At 41.3% G+C, this 20,369-nt stretch overlaps 2 protein-coding genes across 4 annotated transcripts; one reads left to right on the top strand and one right to left on the bottom strand.

Moving 5' to 3' along the window:
• Positions 1 to 24: 24 nt before the first annotated feature.
• POLI (DNA polymerase iota) lies at positions 25 to 12,156 on the top strand. Of its 3 annotated transcripts, none has more exons than XM_040579279.1 (10): positions 25 to 144; positions 1,707 to 1,832; positions 2,537 to 2,701; positions 3,474 to 3,626; positions 4,645 to 4,881; positions 6,091 to 6,269; positions 6,539 to 6,630; positions 7,803 to 7,936; positions 9,146 to 9,348; positions 10,396 to 12,156. In XM_040579279.1, exons 3-10 carry the CDS (start codon positions 2,605 to 2,607, stop codon positions 11,218 to 11,220), a joined length of 1,920 nt encoding a protein of 639 aa, XP_040435213.1. In that variant the 5' UTR covers positions 25 to 144; positions 1,707 to 1,832; positions 2,537 to 2,604; the 3' UTR covers positions 11,221 to 12,156. The 3 variants fall into 3 exon arrangements, with proteins under 3 accessions (XP_040435213.1, XP_040435211.1, XP_040435212.1); XM_040579277.1 differs by lacking the exon at positions 25 to 144 and adding an exon at positions 686 to 866; XM_040579278.1 differs by lacking the exon at positions 25 to 144 and adding an exon at positions 686 to 866 and having other exon boundaries at positions 1,710 to 1,832.
• On the bottom strand, positions 12,123 to 20,366 carry STARD6 (StAR related lipid transfer domain containing 6). The gene is given in 6 exon segments (XM_040579281.1): positions 12,123 to 12,591; positions 12,899 to 12,992; positions 14,052 to 14,178; positions 15,296 to 15,422; positions 19,061 to 19,110; positions 19,255 to 20,366. Coding segments are annotated over 6 exon segments (636 nt in total). The 5' UTR covers positions 19,345 to 20,366; the 3' UTR covers positions 12,123 to 12,443.
• Positions 20,367 to 20,369: the final 3 nt, after the last annotated feature.

Raw genomic sequence — 20,369 nt, forward strand, 5'->3', positions numbered from 1 at the left:
GCGGCGGTGCCGCAGCGGCCCTCGCGGGCGTCTGCGGCCGCCTGAGGGAGCGCGTTACCGGAGGGGAGCTGTGCCGGGCCGGTAGGGCTCCGGCTCCCCGGCGGCGGAGGCTGGAGGAAGCCCGGAGCGGGACGGTGCCGGCAGGTACTGGGGCGGGAGGAAACGTGCGGCGCGTCCCGTCCCGATTAGCCCCCAGCGTGAGGGAGCGCGGTGGGCGCCTGGGGCCGGTCTGGGGGCGACGCCGCGGCGCTGGAGCCCACCGGGGCAGGGACGCTGGCATGCCATAAAGCCGCCCTTGCCCGTGTTCTCCGCCGAGGTGCCCAAGCACAAAGCACCCCGCAGCCCCCACGTTCAGTTTATTCGTGTCCTCCGCCCCGCCCCGCTCCCCCCCCCCCCCCCCCCCCCGCCCGCCTGCCTTCCCCTCACCCGGCCGGGGGCCGCCGGCCCTGCCGAGCTTGGGCCTTGCACCACGAGCTAAACCCCAGGCAGCCCCGTCACGGAACCCGGCGGCCCCGCCGCAAAGCCCACAGCGCACCCCCGAAGGGCTGCGTCCCCCGCGTCCTCCTCAGAGCCACCCGGGGGCGTCCCCTCGGGGCGCCGGGGCCCGACCGCCTGCAGAGGCCTCGGCCCTCCGCCGCGGCGGCGCTAGGACCTGCGCGGCACGGCCGGGCGCCGCCTCCCCGGGGCGGGCGCAGCGCGAAGGGGCCGCAGCAGCGCGGCCATCCCCGCTGGCAGTGGCGCTCGGCGGGAGCGGCGGCTGAGTCAGCCTCGCGGCGGCATGGAGCCCTTCGCGCCGCCCACGGAGGAGGATGAGGACGACTGGCTTCGCCCGCAGCCGGGCGGCGGGGCCGCTGCGCCCGCCCCGTGTGAGCTCGGCCGGCAGTGGGGAGGGGGAGCAATGGCGCCGGCTGCGGAGGGGAGCGGCGGCGGCGGCGTGCCCGCACCCCCCCCCCTCCCGCTGGCCGGGGACACGCGTGGGGCTCGGAGGGACACGCGTGGGGCTCGGAGGGGCAGGGACGGCAGGGGCGAGCTCCCCGTGGCGCCGTCCCGGGGCAGAGCCTCTCCTGGGCAGCCACAGTCCCGGCCGCTCCGGCTGGCGTTACCGCCGTGCTGCCGCTCGCAGCCGGGGGCCGCGACCCCAGAGGGGCACACGGACCGGGCTTGCGGCTGGACTGTATCTGCTCAGGGGGTTATTTTCACCTCAGGGAAAGAAACACTTTTTTTTCGTAATATTTTTTTTTTTTACCTTGGCTGGCTTGTTTTTGTAGCAGGGTTTGCCGTTTGTCAGATGGCGATTTGCCATCTTCATTGGCCAACCCTGGGAAAGGCAGATATTTGATAGAGCTGTCTGAAGTAGAGGCAAAACCAGATTATTTTACAGAAATACATTAAAAAGAAGTTACAGTGTTCCGTTGTGAAAGAATATTGTATCAATAAAGCAATGTTCTAAATCAGTTATGTGAAAAACAAATACAACTGACCCCCCCAAAACTGGGAGCGATTAGTAGTAAGCTGAGTTGTTATGGACAATTTACACACTTTAAGTAAACCTAGAATTAACGCAACGGCAGAATTAGTATAAAACTTGTAAATTTTATAGTTTTCTTGTAATATGTTTATTACTCTGGATTAACATTTTAAAAAATGGTAACATTGCATGTACGGTGGCGAGTAATTTTTAATCTGTTCATTTGCTTTCCCTGCAGCAGGCCACAGCAAGTCCGTATCAGCAAGAAGCGCAGCACGCAGAGTGATTGTGCACATTGACTTGGACTGCTTTTATGCACAAGTAGAAATTATCCGTAATCCTGAGTTAAGAGACAAGCCTTTAGGTATGAGTTACTTTGCTGTTAATTTGGAGATTATGTGTATTCAGGCAGAAAAAAACCTAAGGATGTGAGTAAACTGAGGATGTGACTGTGTGGTGAGGTACGCCAGAGCCCATAACCACATCCAGAGTGAGCAAGGTACACTCTAGACTCTGTGTGGCTCTGACTACAACATTAATAAATCCTCTTGAGTGCAAGTACAGGCACTTGCCAACGTGTCTGAGCAGTTCTGGGCATTGAATCTGGTTTATAACATGGGCATAGAGAGGGGCTGAGCTCCCCAAATGAGCCAGAGCCTTTTGACACAGTCATGCTTAAAGCACACTTTATTCCACCCAGGAGTTAAGAAGGAATGCAAGGCAGTCGGTAGTGTCTTATGATCAGTGAAGAAAGTACATCCAAAAAATGACTATTACATAAAGAGCACTTTCATGGGTAAATTGCCTAAAAAGGCCCAAAATTGAGAGCAACCATACAATGGGAAAAAAAATCTATAAGGTTTTAAAATGTTCTTACCATCCAGTAATTAAATCAAGAGATCTGTCCTTCTCATGGTCTTTGTAAAATAAGACTGTTGTGTTGCTTTGTCTGCTTGTTCTGTGGCATGGCATTCTGATCAAAGCGTATGCTTTGCAGTGGCATGAACGTACTACGTAGTCTCTGTGAAGTACCAAGAAACATAAACTTTTAAAAAAATATATTTTTAGGTGTGCAACAGAAATACATCGTAGTTACCTGTAACTATGCAGCCAGAAAACTTGGAGTTAAGAAACTGATGTCTGTCAAGGATGCTAAGGAGAAATGTCCTCAGCTGATCCTGGTTAATGGGGAAGATCTAACTCCATACAGGGAAATGTCGTACAAGGTTACAGGTACAAAATTAACAATTTTCCAGTAGAGGCCAAACGCTTCCTGTTAAACTGTGTGTGGGTGCACACGTGTGCAACAGTATTTGGGATTTTCCTGCTCTAAAAGTTTTTATTAAAATGAGCCTCATTGCATGGTGATACTACTTACAACGTCAGCATTTCATAAAATAAGCTTGGTTGTATTCTAGGTCTGGCACTAAACATATCCTGCTGGTGTTATATGGGATTTATACCCTGTGTTAGGATTATGCCTGTGTAGTTCTTTAGGAACATTTTTTCTTACTTAAATACTGGCTGCAGTAATGTTTTTGTAAAGGTGAAGCAATGAGGATGGAATGCTGAAGCAGCCTTCAGGTGGGGGGATCTTCTGCAGCATCTCTTAAATGATACACCAGCGTTGTCACCGATTACTGCTTTTCACATGAGCAGTGTTAGCAGGGGAAATAATAGTAATGTAAAAGTGAAAGCCCACATAGCTGGGAAACAGATTTCCTTAGGAGAAAGTATGCAGAGGTTAAAAAACAAATAAGGAAAGAAGGAAGAGATTCAGGGAGAAGAAAAGTAGATGACAGAGGTAGTTGGGGGATGAAGAAATATTCCTCCTCTTCACCTTTGCTAAAATAAGTGCCTTATTTTATCTGGAAGAGAACACAGTTCCTTTTTGTGCAAGCATCCTCCTTGAATCCATGGGAAATCAGCTATGGATTGATGCAGACTTGAAAACCTCACATTATTAGCTGTGTGCATATAATCCTTGGGTATCTTTTCTTCTTAGAGCTGTTGGGGGAATTTTGTCCGCTGGTGGAAAGGCTTGGGTTTGATGAAAATTTTGTGGATATCACAGAGATTGTGGAGGAAAGAGTAAACCAGTTACAGCAAAGCAGATGTTCCAGAGTCTGTGTGTCTGGCCATGTATACAACAACCAAGGTGAGTTAAGCGTTCTTCATACTGAAAAATATGTAACATTGTGAACATCAGCGTGCAAACATTTGTGAAGTTCAGTACATAGTATCCGTCAGCTTCTAAGTACTGTCCAGAGCTGAACAGCTGGAAACTTGTATTGCTCCGTGCTTGGTTTCTGTATTTGAGAAGAGTACGTGTATCTCAAATGTTAAATCAGTGCTGCAGTCAGATGGCAGTAAAAATCTACCACATCTCTGTGGTAGATGAGCACGTACAACGATTTGGGAGAAGATACTTTCCTTGCCCTTTATAAGTTTTTACTGTAGTAAGACATAGAATTTTGTTTCAGCTTGAATGTTGTTGTCAATTGGCAAAATGGAATGAGTTTTTTAACAGTTGGTTTTTTAATGGATTTTTTTAACAAACAAAAACCTAAATGTTTGCTACAGCCATTAGGTCAGGAATAGACTTACTGAGACTGAAGTAGCTAACTGAGCTGTTTCATACGTCATCAAACATGAACACAGTAGCTATACTATGATACTCAGAGCACGTTCAGTAGCTGTGATACTCGTTTCATGCACTAGGAAGGAAAGCAGTTGGGTTTTTTCCCAGACTTCACGCTATTGCGATAACTTTGAATGTGGCTTGGAGAGGAGGGAAAAGCCTGATTTGTCCTTTGCCTCATTTGACATTTGCATGTGAGTTATAAAGGCTTAGCTGCGACAGCCCTCTAAATTATAAAGATTTGTAAATCTCTGTTTCGGTGACATTGGTACAAGAATCTGTGATATTTAATGTTTTTCTTTGATATCTCTTAATATATTGTATTTTATATTTAAAACACTCTCTAAATATTATTCTTCCTGGACAGAATGCCCCTGGTTTTAGACAACAGCTTGGATACAGAAACCATGGCACTGCCACTCAACCTGTGAGACCGTACTTTCTTGTACTGCTTTAATGCAATGGAGAAAATATCTACAGCTAGAGAATTACCTAACAGTTTACGTACTGAATGCTGCTTTCTTTTTCTTTGCAGCTATCAATTTGCATGATACAACGCACTTAGGACTAGTTGTTGGATCTCAGATTGCAGGAGAGTTCAGGGAAGCCATATATGCGAGACTGGGCCTCACAGGCTGTGCAGGGGTGGCCTCTAACAAATTACTGTCAAAACTAGTATCTGGGACCTTTAAACCAAATCAGCAAACTGTTCTTCTGCCTGAAAGCTGTCAAGATCTACTATGCAGCCTTGATTGCATCCAAAAAGTGCCTGGTAAGTATGGTGCTATGAGCAGTGATGGAGGGCATACTGACAACTCTTCAGATGCTACGAAAAACTAGTGAAAAAATTAGAGCTGAAAGAAATTTAAAATCTAGTTCTCGCAAGCAGGCAGCGGGCTGTGCAGGTGTGTGTTTAGGGTGCTGTCTTTTCTTTTTCAAAAGCTGTTTGAGTTTTGTTTAGCAGAAGGAATGAAAGGACTTTGGTTTTCTTAATTTTCGGTTGGGATATAAACGTGTTGCAGCACTTTACAGGATGCCTTCAAAAATACTAAAATACCAGTGTATTTTTATTGAAGTCCACACATTGTGGTTGATACTAGGTTTTCAACACAAACTCCTTTAAACTTACTGATTGGAAACCTACTGACAGTTACTAAACCAGCCTGCTAAGAGCCTGACAGAATACTCTGAGGAAGTACTTTGCCTAATTATTCTATGTTCACACTGCACTGTTGGCTGGGAAGCATTGATAATTGATATAGGCTACGTGTGGAGACCTTTGCTGGGTCTCAGTACAGCTTTTCTAATGGCAGATTCTAAAATTCAAATGGCAACTCACTAAAGATGCTGCTGAAAAGCCTCTGTTGCAGGAGTGAAAACAACTGTCAGTACTACATGGGTGGGTATTTTTTATGTGTATGTGTTTATATATATTTTCACTTTCCTGTGTATTTTTAGTTGGAAGAAGGGTTCACTGGAGTCAAGAAGATGCTCAATATGAGTTATGCATCTTGCTCAACTTTATTAGTTTCTAACACTACTTATATAGAACCGATACACATGCATATTCGTAAAGCAGAAATAGAATTGGTTAGTAGTCTCTAAACGCGCGCGGTTCTCACACCCCTAATTATCATGACTAAAATAAGCATTCTATCCATGTAGCTAATTGTGTTGCTGTGCTTCAGCCTTGCAGTTTGTTACTCCCTATTTTCCCATACGGTCCCTATCTCTCTTGGCCCTGCACCTGCTTTCCCAGCAGCTGTAGCTCGTTACAGCCATGGCCTGTTGGCACAACATAATTACTTGGTCTCAGGATTCAAGAGTAGCTCAAGGCTACCTTTCTTGTTACCTTCAGCACAGCAACTTCAGCACAATTCTGATTGCAGGCCTATTCTGATACCAGGCCTGGATTGTGCAGATCTTCAGAGATTCTAAGGCCATGCTTCTGCAGCCATTCTTCTACACATGTTTTATTTAGGCATTGGCTACAAAACTACCAAACGTCTTGAAACACTTGGTGTTAAGAACGTGTGTGATCTTCAAGCATTTCCGTCTGCCATGTTAGAGAAAGAACTGGGTGTTTCTATTGCTCAGCGTATCCAAAAACTCAGTTACGGAGAAGATGACTCCCCTGTGACTCCATCAGGCCCTCCTCAGGTACAAGTATTGTTCTGAAGTACTTTACAAAGAGGAAAAAAAATTGCTTTTAGTTTTATACAGCTTTGCTGAACTAACCAAAATGATGAATTTTTGTATGTATTCTCTAGTACAACTCAATGCGTAACTCTCCTGAAGTTCAGTTGAGCTCTGTATGTGAAAGATCTCTCGGTGTTAATTCTACACACTTAATTATGATACTTTTTTTCCTCTTAAGAATTTTGAAGTAAATATAAAATCAAAAGGACTTATGTGGGGTTTTTTTTCAGTCCTTTAGTGATGAAGATTCTTTTAAAAAATGTTCATCAGAAGTGGAAGTTAAAGAGAAAATTGAAGAACTGCTTCCTAACCTATTAGACAGGTGACTCTCTTCAATACTCTCTGATGACTGAAATTGTGACCTGAAGGGACTTGGAGTGTTATGTTTGGTTTGTCTCATAATCTACATTTCTTCTCTCAGCAAAATGCATTTATAGGGACAGCACCTGCTTCTCCAACCTCCCCTTTGGTCTTTATCAATTCATGGATTCATGGATTGTCCTGCTGTATTGCCTCACTTTCCCCTTGCCCCCATCTTTTCTCTTGCCCCCAGGATGGCTGCCAGCCCTTCTGTCCCTTTGCAGCTTCTCTGATAAGGATCTCTGCGTATTCTGTCTGCTGATACTTCTCCGTTGCTTTGATTGTGTGTCACACAGTATCTGGTGGTCTTAACTAATCTGTGTGAGGGACCCTAGGTTGTCTTTCTCTACTTTCAGACCCTTGGTGATCACCATTTATGCACGCCTGCTGTAGAACAGCAGTCTTTTTTCTGTCAGGCTGAAAGAACGTTTTCATTTCTTCCTATTTCCCTTACCCTGTGAACCCAGGCAGTATCCAAGCCCAAGATACTCTACAAAAACACCAGCATAGTAGGAGAGGATGCATTTACTCCTGTCTTGACTACTTTGACTTCCCTATCCCCCCCTTCTATCCTATGGCTCTCTTTAGCCTTAAAATCATCTACAGTTCTTAAAGGTTTCCTGTCCCCCTATCCATGCAAGTCTCGCAATAGATATGTCCATTTTAGTGGCATTAACACTGGGCAAGCAGTCTTTTATCTGCATCTCAGACACTGCTCTGTAATCACAAAATTTGAAGTGCTAACCTTTCGCTGCTAAAGCGGGGGGATGTTTCCTTGAAAAGCAAAAAGCTAAAAGCTGAGGATTGTAGGATATTAACTTCATAGACTGTACTGCTTCTAATGTATTAAATACTGAAATGTGGCAATGTTGCAGACTGACCCACTTAATTTTCACATTCACTTCAGCTAAGACTCATGGGAGACAGTATTCACATTGTATGGAACTTCTAACTTACGGGGTAGTTAAGGGAACCAGCTAGGACCTAAAGCTGCCCGTATAATCAGTGACCCAAAGCCAGAAGGTGGGAGAGATCCATAATACTTAATTTGACTTGGTAACCTAGATGCTGTGACAGTTTCCATAGACCCTCTGAAAAATACTTAATTGGTTTGTGCCCATTAATGCTCCATAGAATATACAAAGATGGAAGACAACCACACACAGTAAGATTGACCATCCGTCAGTTCTCTTCAACCGATAAATGGTTTAACCGGGAAAGTCGTCAGTGTCCTATTCCACCTCATCTCGTTCAGAAATTTGGAAAAGGTAAACTTAGAATTTTTGAAAGCATCAGCTTTGTGCTGCTACCACCTAACTTCTCTGTACAATTCCATCATGTAATGTCATGGTGATATTCCCTACACTTAGTATTTGGAAACTTTTCTGTTTGATGACATGTGCTAAAACCATACAGAAATCCACTGCAGGCATAACTTCTATGTTACTACCATGTTTTAACCCAGTCTGGCTGGATTCCCTGCAGTAAATTTCTTGGTGGGGTGGGAAAGGGTGACTGGAGGCTGCTTCCCAGATTAGTAATCTGCTTTTCTCTGTTAGGGATTTGAATTACATTCTCAGTTTCATTATGTAATTCATCTTTTTGATGTACTTCTGAAAATAATAACATAAAGACTCTCACCCTTCTCAGACTTAAGCTTTCCAACCAGCAATTGCAATTCATTTGACACTTCATTCAGATTGGGGTAAGGAAATAAATCTGAATCACTGCTGTATCAGCACACTGAATCACTGTTCCCTGACTTCAATTCCCAAATTACTTCTCAATGGCCTAGAGAAGCTGTTGAAATTCTGTGTAGCTTCTCACTTCAAAATTGCTACTGACTTCTACATTGGAGGAGACTAATAATTACTGTCAACTCATAGAGTCATACAAACTCCAATAAACCATACGGTTATTACCAGCGTTGGGGTAATGGTATATACTGACACGGCTCTGTAAAGGCCCTTTTTGGTACAATTGGATTATTTTTCAAATCCATTCAGCTTGGCTTCTATTCTGTAATTCTTCTTTTCTAACCTAAGTACATACTATAATCATCACAGCTGTGAAATTAAGCGTTTTTACTTGGGGGGGGGGGGGGGAATCCTGTTATTTAGTTGAGGACATACCTAACAGGGCAGAATGAACATGTTAACAACTATATATCCACAGATTATTTTGGAAGCCATTAGCAGTGTTCAGAATTTAATACTTCAATTCATGTTTTGAGATGAATAAAGGCTTCCCTAGGGTATAAAGGTGGGAGTTAAAAATATTCTTATATTGCTAAGAACAGTACTGTATACTCAATTCTTACATATGACTGATCTCTTTATTTCTGTGTACATGCAAAACGTTGAAAGTTCAGAATGTGGAGCTGTAAGTTTGCCTTTGCCCTTTGCTATTTCAATCAATCTTATTCGGTCACTTTTGATTACATACACATTGCTTTTTTCCAACCTTTTTTCTTTTAGAAAGCAGCAACATTTTATCCCCATTGGTTGATATACTAATGAAACTCTTTCGAAAGATGGTAGATGTAGATCTACCATTTCATCTTACCCTTCTCAGTGTCTGCTTCTCCAACCTCAAAAATCTTCCTAGCAGCAAGAAAGGATCAATTGGTTTCTATCTAAAGCAGATGTCACCAGCATCAGGCTCTCATAAACGTGTCTGGGTAAGCTGAAAGATACTGAAAACTATCTACAGATAAGTCATAAGATACTTCTGTATTTATGATACAGATTTAAACCTTAAATGAAGATTTATTTGGAGCCTTCTGAGCGGGTGTTACTCGTTTGCTTTCTTTCATTAGACAGCTTGCTTAAAAGAGGTTTAATACTATCTTGAATGAGACAGCCAGCTAGGTTATCAAGCCCCTTAACTGAAGAGAACAGAACTCCATAGGAGAGTTTATGTCTTCTAAAAAATAACTGCTGAATTTGGCTGTTCATTCCAGTAAGATCTACCCTTTATTTAGCATCTGTGAAAAAACAGGCCACTTACTCAGGTATTATCATACTGAAGCATCTTTTACCATAGACTAAAATCTCCTTAAAGTTGCTTATAATTTACCTCGTTGCTTTTATTAAGATACTTTCACAGTGAGTATTTCCCTTACTATGCATTCTCAGGTCACCCTGTTCAGACTACAGATTATTCAAAGATTCAACTCTGTATTGGCCACTAGTTTCTGATCGAGTGAACTTCCAATTCCTGCTCAGAATTGAGCAAATCTCCTACCTCCCAGCTGCATACGCTAGACAGCATAGGAGTTAGCTGTATGTGGAAACACTGCAAAGTATTTCCACAAGATGCTTTCAGTACATAATATAAAAACTCTGTAACTTCAAAATTATGTTTTGTAATGTTTACCGTTTCTTTCTGGACATAGCAGTTCTGCATATTGATAAACTTGTCTGTTTCTCAGCTGCTCAGGAATGTGACATATAACATCATACCGTGTATTCCAAAGCTCCAGAGTTTTAAAGCAATAAAATGTAAATTTGAAGTATTTGCTACTTCAAAATACAAAAAGGATTCCTACATGTGTGTACATTTTAAAGCCTATGTTTGAATATAAGATTTCAAAAATCATTACCGATCTTCATAAGGGGAAAAAAACAATTACTGTCTGTTAAGGAATAATTTTAAGTTGCTGTTAGTAAAATAGTGCTTGGCCACTAGTAGACTGCACAGAACATACTAATTTTTTTTGCCACAGGAAACGGAAGATGTCTCACAAGGTGAGGGAAGTGTTTCTTGGAACCAGAACTGCAACAGAACTGGAACTGCAAAAACTAGGAAACTTTCAGAGGAAAAGAAAAGCGGTATTAAAAAAGTAGGAGTTCCTGACATCCCCTTTTTTTTGCCGCCTTCTGACATTGACCAGGAAGTCTTCAAGGAACTTCCAAAAGATATTCAAAAAGAAATTATTTCTGAAAAAACAGAAGCAACACCTACTGAGAATGTTTTGGGTGAGCCATCAGTATGTTTTGCAGAAGAGGTACACAGCACTTCCTCACATTCTAAGGGACTGAACAGTGACACACGCTCTGCAGGGTGCAGTATACCTCTCATGTCAGCCCATGAATCTGCAGCTGTGCCTGCACACAGGTCCGGGGCCAGCTGTCCTTCTGAGCATCCCAGAAGTGCACAGACAAACAGTGGTACGGAAAAACAACCTACTGACTCTATGACCATCAGAGAGAGAGAACCATCATCTCTGGAAGCTGGAGCCAGCCAAACTGTACTGCATGTCCCTGTCTTGCATGAAGATAAGCAGGCCTTTGAAACAACTTCTGAGGGTAAAACGTCTAGTAGGCCAGCAGGAACTGTATTTCCTCCCAATGTTGACACAAAGACTTTTTATGAACTACCTGCAGATGTGCAAAATGAACTACTAGCTGAATGGAAGAGCCAGGAACATGTGTCCAAAACTTCTAGGGATAAACCCCCTGAAAAGCCTAAAACAAATAAAGGAAGAAGGAATACAGCATCATGTTTATCACAGTCTAACAGTTTACTAAGATATTTTAAGCCACAGTGATGGAAGTATCATCAAGACTTCCAGAAGTATTCATACCACCTTGTAAAACTGGTATCGTTTTTAATAATACTGAAAGAATCAGCACTTGAAGGCACTTTATTTATGGAAAGTTTACTATACATTGTGAAGATGTGAATATTAGAAATACGTTTTTGGCAACTTTTGACATAAAACCTGCTGGTGACTCTGTTAGGTAGCAATTAGTCTGTCTTATTTTTCTTTTTTATAAATTGACATTTATCTGAGGAATCTTCAGTTGTTGCCTTAAAACTAGTATAGTATGTAAACATATTTAATATTTGCTATTAATACCTTAATCCGGTGACTGGGGGGAAAGGAATTTTTACTTTAATTTCACTGAGTTACATACTACGTATGCAGTTAATTGTTTCTAACAACATGGGAGGGGATTGAGCAGAGAAGATGAAAGCAATTTTTACAGTATTCTTTAATGTGCCCCACTGTTCCTATGATCTGTAATGGAAATTGCTATTTGCGTGGCCATCGCCATTTCCTGCAGTTAACTCACAACTAGAAGTACTAGAAATACTCAGGAGTAACAGGGAACATTACTTGCAGATGAATCGTATTACCAGCTTGTTCCTGGAAGTTAGTCAGCATGTAAAAAGTGTTTAAGTTTGGTGCTCAGGATTCAGAAGACTACAAACTCTATGTATAAAAAGCAGCTTTTAATGAGATGCCAGATACAAATTAATCAGGCTTTTCTTTAAATATTTCATTCCAAAACAAGTGAAATAGTTGCTAATTACACTTGTACACTTACAGTTAATAAACATGTTTAAAGTCTCTAGTACACAAAATGTTTCCTTGTTTCCTCAAGAGTACATAATTGAGGTAAGAATTTATCAGTGTGTTTAAAGCTATGGCAAAATATTTGACTATGGTATTTACACATTGCTGTAATTTGTATCACCAGATTCTTGTGTGTGTGTATATATAGATTCTCTGCATATAAAGTGCAAAAATACTACAAAACATCACCTGATTACATTGAAAGCGACATCCTATACTTTGATGGCACTGCAGTGTAAATTCTTGATCATTCCCAAGGACAAAGAAAACCAGCACTCACCATTTTAACAGTTAAAGCTTTATGTATTTCCACATAAACCACAATTAAAATAAACTTAATCATCTACTTTAAAAATGAATCCAAGTAGAAGATGCATGTGACTTATGTGCTTATTATTTTCCACTTACATTTAATTATGGTCTTTCAAGGCTTTCAGTCCAGCTTTTGTATTGGTGATTATGAGAGAAGTAGGCAATGCTGTCTCCACTACAGAACCTGGAAGCACTCCTCCTAGTTCTGGCTGAATAAATACAACTAGCATAGAATGCTCTGGATTCCTGTGAGGAAAGGAGCACAATCTGTCAGTTAACACTTGCAACTCCTGCCATGAAACTTACTTGAGATGTACAAATGTTAACAATTTGTAGTCCATCCCCCTTGAAATTACTAACACTGAAAAGTGGAGGATGTATAAAGTTTCAATTGTTTCAAAAGATAGTCTGAGGCACAAAACACTTCCCAGGAATAAAACTGTCGAAATAATTTTTTTTAAATAGTTGCACGGTTCAGTAAATTTCAAGCTTTGTACAAGGAAGACAACTGAGTAACTGAAGATGATAACAGAAGGAGGCTTTAAATACTTACTTGGGCAAAGGTGAACACACATAGCCACAGGGATTGTTATAGCCTCGGACACAAGAGGGAGTTGGAGGGCAGCTGGAATATTCCACGCTGAGGGCTATATGCCACCACACACAAAAAACAAAACCAAATTAATTATGTTTATATATGTCAATCATACGATTCAAAAATACCTTCTAAAAACAAACTACTCCAACTGCTATAGGATGGCACAAGATCTCACAATATGGCATTCTGTAGGTGAAACACCTAAAGGTCATTAAATAAGTATTTATGCAAGTAATTCAACAAATATAAAAACTTCTATAGATGTTTGGGCAGGCATACCCAAAAGTATTACCCTTGAGACATGATTACTCATGCTTAAGTGTTGAGGTGTGGCTTAGTTCAGGACAAAGAAGTCAGTTTGTCAGCAGATGTCATTAATTAGTAAACACAACTGCAGAGATGATGAGGAAATTGCAGCACACATGCACAGTAGTAGTTAGGAGGGGTTGTTTTGTGAAGTTATCCATTACTTTTGCGTAGTAAAGTATTGTCATAATATGGCTTGAAAAATAGATAGGTCAGTAAAGTTCCAAGATGAAAAATGTTTTATGCCATGTACTAAGATCCACCCGAAGGAAAAAGATTAGCACAGAAATGGAGTAGCAGTGAGGTATTTTCCTGGTTGGCCATATAGTTGTAATACTAGTAATTTCAGATTTTGTAGAAGTTTATAGAGCCAAACTCAAAGAAAATCAAATATGGGGCAAATTAGCAGTTCACTCTAAGAACAGAATATTGGGCAAGTAGCACCTGGTCAGGAAGCCATCTAAGTACAGAAAGGTGTTCTTAAAGAAACACTTAAATTTCCATAGTGAAATAAATTCTACATTTTCACACTACTACTACTACTACTACATTTTGTTCAATTTCTCAAAGAGAGGCATAATAGGAGAATAAACCAAGAATGCAGTGTTTCCTTTGAGGATCAATTTTGATCATTTCAGGATTAACTGAAACAACTTTGTTCTGGGGATAAACAGGAGGGGATTGTAAACATTACTAAGGCCACACGCAAAGCAAGGTACTCCGTACTGCATTTAGGCTGCAGGACTTTACAGCCTTAGGATTTCCCAAATGCAGTCAAAATAGGAAAACATGCAGTAGTTACATGCAACCTAGTTAGTTGTAAGGATATCACCAGGGTATGGTTTAACGTGCAGCAGGTCAACAAAATCTCTTGATGAAACCAGTCCCATACCATAACTATGTGTTACACTGTGGTATATACCAGTGTCCTACAAGTAAGGAAAGGTAATTTTTTACATTAGTATGTAAGCTAAGTGTCATCTAATTGGCAAAGCAGCATTACATGTTGAATAATAAGGATGTGACAAAAATGGATTCCTACTTGTTAGCTAAGACAACAGTTATCATCATCTAGTTAGTGCAGAAGTAACATGCCATGAAAGGATTCTACCAGTAGCACAGGGCAGGGATTCACTGCTATCCCTTGTGGCCTAGATTTGAAGCAGGAGTATGGTTTCCATGTGGAAAAACTCAAAATGCACCCATTTAGTATCCATGTTTGATGGAGCTAGAAAGCTTATTTGCATTAAAATGCACATACTAGATTGCATTTTGTGTTCCAGGACAAAGATGTACAATCTGTTAAACTAAATCAGTTCCAAAAGCAGCAAAGAAGATATGCTATCACCTGACCAACTCTAGCAGATCCGGGCAGAGGAAAGAGAGATAAGAGGTTCAGGGAAGACAAAAACAGGAGGAATTTCCCCCGCCCCCCCCAGTTTAGGGAGTACTTTCATACGCTTGAGTCATTCATACATGTGTCGTATGTTCCACATAAAGGGGCATCTCTCTCAAGTGGTTAGATCAAAGCCAACTAACACAGAACTGATATTCTTCATTGGAGTTCTGGGTTTCCAGACTGCCGAAAACAAAGGACCCAGGCAACTGGAATGCAGAACACACGGTCCTTCACACTAGCACAGCATCAATGCAATTTGCACACTGCCTTTAACTTTGGTGATTTTTTTAGTTTATGTAAACCATGCTCGCTGAGAGGGGAGCTTTCCCTACATTTTATTGTCATTGATGTCACCTTACTCTTGATGGGGACTTCTGTTGATCACCACTGACTGAATTCTTGGCATGTTTGAGGCCATTTACTTCATTAGAAATACTTCAATTTACCCTACTTTTTAAATTACTCTAGAATTCCTAAGAGGAAGGATATATTTCATACACATTTCACATAAGCAGGACATTTAGAAGTTTTACTTGAGCTAGAATGTATTTTGCATTGAGAGGTTTCTTCATCCAAGTAGAGGTCTTTTTAGTCACCATAATTCATGCAGAAAGAGTTAAAGTAAAATCTTTGTATTATCATATCACCTCGTCAATCCTTTCTAACAGCTTATAAGATTGTAATGCTTTGTCCCATTTGTTTCGATATTCAGGAAGATACATAAAAGGAATAATTTTACTAGAGATTTCCTGAATTATCCCTTCTCCATGGTATCTAGATTGTGCAAAAAACCAGAAACTGAATTCACATTTATGAACTGGAAAAGTAAGTTATACAATAATAAGCACCTAGCAGTTTGGGGATGCCAGGCTATAATGAGGTAAAGCAAATGGACGTAAGTGCCCTTGGTGGATTGACTAAGATTCAAGTAGAAATAAAAATTATTATTCTGTAACTGATTTTTGAGACCATTACATTCTTGACAGCCCACATTTTAAATGAATTGTTTGTGAGCTATTACAGAGGAACATGTAAATTTAAACATACGCAATTAATGTATTAATTGATTTTTTCTGTATACTTTCAATCCACTTTGACACTGATTGCAAATCTTCTATTTATGAACTAGCATATACTGGCATTTCTCCAGTTTTGTTCATAATCTTCTGAAGAGTTCAAGGGAGAGTTCACAGAGGGGAAGAGGGGCCTCTCACAAGGAAATAGGAAACTCCTGTAATGCTGGGAACTGCTCACTAATACTGCGAGTTCTCACACCTAGTTCCTGGAGAAACTGTGAATCACTACAGCAAGCACTCACAGACAGCAATTAAACGCAAAGGTGAAGGATGCTGTGTGACAACAGATGAGCTCAAAGGACATTATGCTTGCAAACAGTTTAAGAAACATGAAATCATATTTACAGAACCTGATCATGCACGAGTGTAAGTCAGAAAGAGCAAAGAGAGCCAAGTTCAAACCCAAACACAGAGGCCCTGTAAAATCATGGGTCTGTTTCTTCACTTTGCAGCAACTCCTTGTCACCACTTACTGCCTTGGTGGAGCACGTGCAGTGTGGGCGTATACGACTGCTCCAAAACTTGCTTCTCCACTAACTACAGCAGGTCTGATGGTAACAGAAAACATTTTAATGCCTACTCAAAACCAGCGAAAGTAAGCTGTGGCAGGAGCAGGTAATATCAGTATATTCATATTTGGAATAACTCCCGTGAACTTATGTTTACCAGTTTCCTAAGGAGCTCTCGCTTGCATCCTGTCATATCTTCTCTCCTACACTCACTGAGTTGTTAATCAGGAAGATTTCTTCTAGGCAAGGCTTCTGAAAGACACAGTTGCTAGAATAAAAGAAAGGGCACACTTGTGAAAAATCTCCATTTCCAGTTTTTACAGTGGATTATGGGGAACACTGGAAAAAGAGGAAGTAAGCTTGGTAAAGGCCACTTGGATCACCAAATCTAATTTTACTATCTTAGGCAAACCGAAATACATACCTCATTGCCTTTCTTGAGCTTAGGTGACATAATCCCAAATGAAATCCTTCTCAGACTTCAACAAACAGCTTAATGCTTCCCTGAACTCTGCTGAAAATATTTCACCTGACTGAAGCAAGGATCTCTATTGCTTTTCACTGCCAGATCCCACACTTAGCAAATAAAGCAAACTGTTAATACTCCTGCCAATTAAAAAAAGAAACTGGTATTTGTGATATGTAGTTAATAAATATTCAATGTCACACTGAAAATGGGAACAGCTATACTTTTGCTCCTAGAAACAGCTATATCCTTCACAAAAGACACACCAGGGATCAGTACTGCTTATTAATGTGACAAAGATTTGTACAAAAATAAAGATTTTAACTCCCTGTATGAAATGGCAGAAAACACAATGATGCTTCTAACTGCAAAGGACTCGCTACACACAGATCTGAGTACGACTGAAAATGGCTTCGTGCCTGATTAAGATTAAAGCTTTTTTATTTTCCTTCGCAAAAATAAGTCAGGTGCATTCTCATGAATTCTAAGCAACCCGACTCTCATTCCCTCACATCCACCTGTCTTGAAATAAGATCTGAAATACAGTAATAATGCTACACACAAAGTATGCAAATTCTTATTAAGGTAAAGTACTTTTAACACATACCAATGAAATATTACACTATTTTCCATTATAATACTGTAAAGTAATTCTTCTGTAACATTAGTGATAAAGCATTGCCTTCTGTAATTACACCTTCTTTGCTCAAACCTTCAGAAATAATTAGGAAACCAAGCAAGACTTCTGGATTTAGAGTGCCCCTAATCACAAATATCTCATCATACCGAGAACAAAAAAAAAAAAAAAATCAGATGCAAGTTTTCTCTACTGCCTATCTGTCTAGATTAGCATTTAGTATAATTTAATACTCATTAGGCATTAAAAAAAAAAAGAAAAAGAGAGAGACACGCTAAGAACATATTGCAAGCGTTCTCTTTTCCTCCACTCTTGCACACTTCTCTTCAGTGAGTTGTTTTGGCAGGGGTTGGGGGTTGGTTTTTTTTTTTGCTTTCCCTTAGTTTAATGAGCTTAATGAACCTGAGTGCCACAGCCACCATAAACGAGAAGCAGGATTGCAGCACCAGGAGAGGCATAGGGAAGAAACGGAAAGAGCAGAGCCAACTCTATCAGCAACAGCAAGCTGCGAGATCAGCTTAGCCTGCCTTGCTTAACTCCACCCTTCGGGCCAAATCTAGCTCTTTAACAGCACAGAATTTACTGCTCAAGAGAAGGAAGGACAGAAGGAGCTGCTCCTCCAGAGATTACACCACTTTCTTCTTCTCAGTACAGTTAGATCAGTTTCAGGTGCCAGGCAGAAAAAGGTACAAAGGACAGATAAGGTAGAGAGAGAGCATAAGCCTATCTGCATGTGTGAGTACCAGTCATTTCACAAGTATGAAAGAGTGAAAAGCAAAGCCCAGCTGGTAAAATGTAATACCTTGAATAGAATATTCTACCAGGCAGAGTTACGGACTTCAGGCCAAAACTGTGTCTTCACATCTACTTCTTCCATATCACCAAGTGTTACATAGCATTTAATTTTTATAGCACACTTGAAAACTGTTTGGGAAATCCACCTTTTGTATTCCAGCCCTACTTCTGACCCAGCATAACTACAGCACAAAAAACTTCTCTACAGATAACAAAACCAAACTTAACACTTCCACAAAGGACAGAATGTGGTTAACTTTATGTCCTGGTTTCAGCAGGGACGAGTTAAATTTTCTTATTAGCAGCTGGTGCAGTGCTGTGTTTTATATTTGATGTAAGGACAATGCTGGCAACACACTTATGTTTTTAGTTGTTGCTAGTATACTAAGTCGAGGACTTTTCAGTTCCTCATGCCCTGCCATCAGGAAGGCTGCAGGGGCACAAAAAACTGGGAGGGGACACAGCCAGGACAGCTGACCCAAACTAGCCAAAGGGATATTCCATACCATAGGACGCTCGATATGTAAGTTGGCAGGAGTTGGTTGGGGCCCATGGATCACTGCTGGAGCATCAGTCAGTGGGTGGTGAGCAACTGTATTGTGCACCACTTGGGGTTTTTTTTTAATCTACTCTTCTCCCTCCTTTTTCTTATATTTATTATTGTTGTTATTATTATTGTTGTTTTGGGTTTTTTCCCCTCCTGTTTTATTTTAGTTATTAAAATTGCTCTTATCTCAACCCTGGAGATTTACATTCCTTACTGATTCTCCTCCCCATCCCTCTGGGGGCAGTGAGTGGGCAAGCAGCTGTGTGATACACACTTCTGGCTGAGGTTAAACCCTGACACTTTTCCATGTCAATCTTGGGTGTCACTGTTCAAAAAAGATGTTGTTATTCATTACAATGACAAACAAAACATAAATACTTACATATTTCCTGCATACTTTTTTGAAGGCTTTGAAGAAACTGTAACATTTTTCTCAAAGCAGAAAAAGGAAAAATAAAAACTTAGCATTTGATACAGGGTTGTCAACTAATTTTTAAAGGAAAAGTTTTAAACACTTTTTGCAACAAAATGTATTCAATAAAAATAACTTCATAAACAATAGTAATATTTTCTTACTGAAACTTTTATCACTCTCCATCCTGAAGTATCTTGACTGTATGATATAATTTTTTCTGCAACTTCATCTGCAGTTTTCTTATAGTCCATTTATCTGTAAAGATTTAAAAGTGATTTGCTGGTGTATGATAAAGGCATTCCTTAAAGCAAAAACCATAGAGCTCATTCCTGTTTTCTTTCTACAGGCTTTAGTATATATTAACTGAGTGATTCTATCAAATGAACTTTTTATTCATCATACTCGACTTCTGAAAAACAAAACTCTGTAACTGACTTACAGTCTGGGATACTGAGAAGTAGAGCTGTTGGTGTGATCTAGAGAATGAATAGCAACACCCAGTGAGACACACCATTCACTCCCTATTAAATCCATCCTCACTCCACATTAAAACTTCCCCTCTTTATACAGTTTATGACCTGGGATTCCAATTCTGCTATGATTTGCTAAAGTCATTAGACTCATAGCAACTTGTGTAGTTAACACACACAAAGCCCAAACAACTGAAGAGGGATTTTTCTTATATCAGAACTTTATGCAACAATCATGATAAACTGTACTACTGTGGAAACTCTTTGGTAAGCGAGAGGCCTGGCTCCAGCAGCAGGCAGGTTGCAAATACCAGCGTTTCCAAGACATCCTCCACGCAGCCCTCCCCAAAGCAGGCATCTCCGGTGTGTTGCAGCTCCCACCTCCTCAGACTTCCTCCTTCCACCCAGTACAACCTCTCTCTTGTAGCTCTTCTCATAAGAAGATCATCTGTGGTTCTCTGGCCGACAGCACCGAACCCTTCTGCGCTGGTCTCTAGCTAGTCTGCTAGTCTCTCACACCATTCATACCGAAACCTTTACGGGGCTGCGTGGTGTAAGGGGCGGCACCGACTCTTCCAGAGCTCCCTCAGTGCCATCCCCTGGGATTTAGCCAGCGCCCCCCAAGGCACGATGCCCGCGGGGGGCCAGGGCAGAGAGCACCACATCACCCACCCTCCGCCAGGCACGAATTCACGGCGCCTCCGGCGAGGTGGGACCTGGCCGGGCCCACCCGACCCGCGGCCGGCTCAGGGCGCGCTGACAGGCCAAGCCCACCACCGAAAACGCGGCGGAGCCGGAGGCCTGCC

Source organism: Falco naumanni, chromosome Z (genome assembly GCF_017639655.2).
Source record: "Falco naumanni isolate bFalNau1 chromosome Z, bFalNau1.pat, whole genome shotgun sequence".
In the NCBI taxonomy this organism is placed as follows: Eukaryota; Metazoa; Chordata; class Aves; order Falconiformes; family Falconidae; genus Falco; species Falco naumanni.